This window comes from Lottia gigantea (assembly GCF_000327385.1).
Source record: "Lottia gigantea unplaced genomic scaffold LOTGIsca_30, whole genome shotgun sequence".
NCBI lineage: Eukaryota > Metazoa > Mollusca > Gastropoda > Lottiidae > Lottia > Lottia gigantea.
In genome coordinates this window covers 398408-403561 of record NW_008708987.1, presented here as the reverse complement: position 1 = coordinate 403561, position 5154 = coordinate 398408, and the positions used below count along the sequence as shown (strand labels likewise).

General features: G+C 33.4%; 1 protein-coding gene across 1 annotated transcript; it reads right to left on the bottom strand.

Annotated features, from left to right (window-relative positions):
* Window positions 1–224: 224 nt before the first annotated feature.
* Window positions 225–4355, bottom strand: LOTGIDRAFT_161601 (hypothetical protein; the record flags this gene model as incomplete). The annotated part of the gene is made up of 9 exons (XM_009057451.1): window positions 225–269; window positions 341–481; window positions 875–931; window positions 1251–1333; window positions 1754–1954; window positions 2541–2631; window positions 2899–2971; window positions 3646–3767; window positions 4188–4355. 9 exons carry the CDS (start codon window positions 4353–4355, stop codon window positions 225–227), a joined length of 981 nt encoding a protein of 326 aa, XP_009055699.1.
* Between the last annotated feature and the right edge of the window lie 799 nt (window positions 4356–5154).

Here is a 5154-nt window from a genome sequence, read left to right as displayed (position 1 = left end):
GCAATCTTATATTTATGCTGAAGATTAAATGTAATTTCTGACTCATGTTAGCTGATAAACTTCAATATAGCTATCAGAGGCATGGAAAGATTCAACTAAATTCCCCATTGCATGTAATCAAGCATGTTTCTGACTCCTTCCAGACAACACCATTCAGTTTTCAATGGGGTAAACTACTGTGCAAACACTAGAAAAGTATGCAGACTATTGCAGTTTCTTACTGTTCATAACTTTAAATTAGATATCAAAAATGTAAATGTTTCATGTTCCTGACTCATTCCAAGATAATTGTCCATCCAAGTCCTTGAAAGCCATCACAAAAAAAAAAAAAAATACTTACTACGTGTGTATTACCAAAACGTGAACTGTTTTCTGTCCTTCGCGAAGAAGAAGGATCTCGTTCTCTCATTTTCTCTAAATATGGATGATGAATTAACTGTTCACATGTTGCTCTGTCTTGAGGGTCCATTTTTAAACAGTCCTAAAAAGATAAAAGTTAAAAATTATCACGGGCACTAGGGTCGATTCAATCCAACGTCTTAAACCTGACGATTTTTGGTCCTTAGCCAAACCTCTTGGCACTGATCTTTCCTCAATTATCATACCCATTCAAAGCTGGGTCATCTGCAGACCAAGATTACAGTCCACATAAACAGACAAAAGACATCAAATCTTATCTCTCTATCCAACTGAGTTACAGGCTGACCTCAATGATGAAGACAGTCAAAAGAAGCATGTATCTACTAAATTGTATTTGGTAAATGTCCATTGTCCAAATTGTTTATAAATTCAACTAGAAAAAGAGTTCAATATTTCAATATTCACTGAAATGATAAGTAAGCTCATTAGACAGGAGGGAAGAATATATACTTACATTTAAAAAGGAGATAGCTTCTTTACTAAACCTTGGAAATTTTTCTTCTAAAGGTTCCTAGATTAATGAAATTAGAAAATGAATCATAAGAATCGTAAGAAATTCTTTCAAAAATATTTTAAAAGCTTTCACGAACAAATTTGTCCCAAAACTAAATTAAAAATCTCACACAGTTTTGCCAAATTTGGCTTTTGTTATTGTGGAATTTTTATCAGAGCAGCACCCATAAAATGTGACCTTTTGAGTCTGTCCCTAAACACTGATATCCCAATCATATATCAAGTAGGGTATGGCAACATTTTTCGGGCCACCCAGACCTAAACTTCTAATATCTATCAAAAAATTTAGGAGGAGAACATTAAGAAACGTTACTTACCATTCTCTCAGGGTCAGGTATTATCATACCTTTAAAAAAAGCATTACACGAGAATATCTCCATATGCCGTGGTATTAAATCACCTGAAATAGATCAGGAATAAATAATGGAGATTTACATCAATTTTTTATCATCGTTAGGACCAAAAGTCCTATTTGGTAAGGAAAAAAACAAAAAATCACTACTTTCATATAGACAGAAGCAAACTCAGGAGTCAGACACAGGTCACAGACTGAGGGCGAAGGGATGCTACGAGGCCTTACAACTCTGTTTACAAATATTGCTATTCAGTCTGCCTCAGGCCCGTAGCCAGACTAAATTGTTCGGAGCGTCAGGTTATATATCTGCAGAGGAAATAGTTTAGTTTGCAGTAATGGAATTGGTCAGTTGTCTGAATTTTTTCGGGAGCAATCCTTTTTTTCCCCTTGCCCGCCTGCAGCTTTGGGCCTGGTCTGCCCCTAAATATCTACAAACCATGCCCAGTTTTATGTTTAAATTCTTACCTAAAGTTTTTCTGATAAGATATAACTGATCTAGATCAGATCGTCCAGGCCATAACGCCTGCCCTGTTAATAACTCTGAGAAGACGCAGCCAATCGCCCAGACGTCTACCGAAGGACCATATTGCGTATCACCTACTAATAATTCTGGGGCTCGATACCAACGAGTTGCCACGTAATCTGTATATTCATCACCAGGACCCGCTGCAATAATAAAAAAAATTTGATGATTATATTTTTTCTGTGATAAAAAATCCAAGTAAATATTCTACACTTAATTTTAAAAATCCACATGATCAGAAGCAAGCATATATTGTATAAATGGGGCTTAAGTCCAATTTTTGAAAGTGGATCGTTGACAACCATTTCCAAAAAAGCCATCCTGATAACAATAAGAGGACTCTAATCAATTACAGGTAGATGGTAATCAGAATTGTTATATGGTACACAAGATGACTATTTATTCATTAATAAGCACATTGGTAAGAAGTAAGCTCAAACCCGAAACCAGTCCAATGTGCCAAGGGGGGAGAGAGAGCTAAAGTATGATCTAATTTTTTGGAATTAGATATAGAATTCAATAATAGTGCTATCCACTATAGCAGACAGACAGACAGACAGGGGGGGTCATACTACAGATACAGTCTGATAGTCAGGAAGGCTCAGTTTGGGACTTTATTAATCAATCCATTTCAAATTATCTTAAGGCGAAAAAATGATATGCTCCTTCCCCTCTTTGATTATAGAATGAAAGCCTTAAGAAATTTAATAATAAAAGAATTATACTTACTAAGCATTCTTGCAAAACCAAAATCACATAATTTAACTTGCCCATTTCTTGTTATCAAAATGTTTTCTGGTTTAACATCTCTGTGAATTGCCTAAATTAGAAGAGAGTGGAGAATATTTGAAGATCTTTTCATAGATTTGTTCATTCAATGATGTACAAATATAGATGTATGTTTCAGCAACCATATGAGTTTGAGACAGACTTGGAATACGTAAGTAATCTTAACAGAGCAGCTGACCCAAAAATATACAATCTTGAATTTATTTCAGTCCAGTTTTCATGAATCCTGCATAAGGAAAATTGAGCTCCCAAATTTTCTAAAAAGAAAACTGAAAAAATAAAACTGTTATTGACTTACATTATGTTGATGACAGAAATTGACTGCTAATAAAGTTTGATAAACTATGGTCATTGTAGTATTCTCTCCCACTCTAAATAAAATAAACAAAATATTCAGTACAGTGTTACACAATTTCATTATAGAACATATCATAATATATTCAGTGGTGTAGCCAGTGGGAGTAGGAGTACAGCCCAGAAAAATAGATTATCCCTCCCCCCTCACCTACTTCATTTTGAATTACCGGTATGACTTTTTATAAGTTTTTGCTGCAAATTATGTGTCCAAATGCTTCAAATCAATTCTGTTTTACAAAATTCAACTGGAGAGAGAACCTCCATAAGAGGCCTGTGCCTATTTAGGGGCTTCTATCGCTGAAAACCCTGACAGTTGTCCGCCGCATTTAGTGAGTCTACCCTCTATTTGTACCCCTAGTTCTAAGACTCTGATATGCCACTACATATAAAACATATCTTTCAAATCTTAATTCAATATTTCAATAAAATTTCAAGCCATAAACTTTCACTTTTTCACTTTTGCAGTAATATTTGAATCTTATTTTATTTCAAAATAATCAAAGCATTGGCAAAAGTAAGTTTTGAATACTGACAATGTATATATATTTGACACTATGCAATTCTTAAATTAGTTCATTTGGCTTCTCTACTGGATTACAATTCTGAATTATCACTGAAATAATTTGCAATAAAGTCATCGATGATGGAATATTAAATGGCAAATAATATGTATTGTTTTAAAACGTACCCATTAGGATGAGAATCTAACTCGTGTAGCGCTGTATGATCAACATATTCAAAAACAAGATGGAGTCTTTTTCTTCTTCTAAACACTTCTATTAAATTCACTAAATTATTGTGTTTTAATTGCTGAAATGGCAGAATTAAACACATTTAAATCATTTAATTCTCTTTCACCTTGTATAACAACTCTCAATTTTGTGCCAAGTAAAATCTCAACATACTTTGAAAGGCCTTTCTCTATCTATCAATTTTTGACATCATTGCCACCTTTGACCTTTACAAGGATTCCCTCATGAAGGGTAGCCTATTAAAATCTTTTCATTCAAGAGTTTTTTTTGGATATTGACAATTCTTGGCAATCACAATTTCAATATAGATTTGAATTAAAATCTTTTTAAAGAACATCAAAATTTCAGATTAATAGAGATACGTTTTTCAGACGCTTCACTTCAGTGATAGCCTAGCCTACATACGTGAGTTAAAAAATTAATTTCAAATACAAATTTCTTTGAAACATCCATTTTGAATATTTATTACTATTCTCACCTTCAACATTCTGATTTCTCTCATCGCTATTTTCCGTATTAACGGATCATCTTCCGATTCCACAAATTTTTTTATTGCAACTAATTGTCCAGTGTCACGATTTCGACATTTATACACAAGTCCATACGAACCCTCACCAATTTTACTGATTCGTTCATATTTATCCATTTTGTCTTTTCCTTTTTCAGGGTTAAATTCCTTTCTCCCTGATTATAAAATAAATTGGCAGCTAACAACAACAAAGTCGACTAGATGAAATTCAAACATAATCCTGAATGCGTATAATATCCAGAAATAAACAGAATTCGTGTAAAATTATAAACTAAAATTGCAACACTTGCTGAAAGTAGGTTTTTTCTCTGCTTAGCAACACAATTACATAAATAAATTTCTGTCACTTTTTCTGAAAAGAAAAATCAATAGAATCAATTAATACATCCATAAAAAAAATGTCAACAACAGGATATCTCGAACTGTTACTATATTTATCAATTCTTAATGAGCTGTCAAAATTATCGAGTGTTGAATTTCATAGAATGGCCACCTCGGAGACAAACAATAACAAACCATAACGGTTAATCAACTTCAATTTTAACACAACAGCTGATAATTCGGACGCTCGAAACAACACAACCGTAGAACGCATCGATTCCAAAGCAATTTTAATAGATTCCTCGAATACGAGATGATAATTCTCACCAGAATATTCTTTAATCAAGCCATTTTTCTCATGTTATTGCATTCTTTTCTATGTTTCATTATTTCCATTTTTCAAGCACCTGCGACGCCATTTTAGAAATTCCAAGGATAATGCAATTCATACGCACGAGTTAATGTCATTGAGAAAAGAATATCTTCCTGCACAAATAACACAAGTCCCAAAACAACGTTTTTCACGACAAATTATTCCAAAATATTTCTCAAGGTGTCAACAAAAGGTAAAATTCATTAGAAAATGAACTAAAGC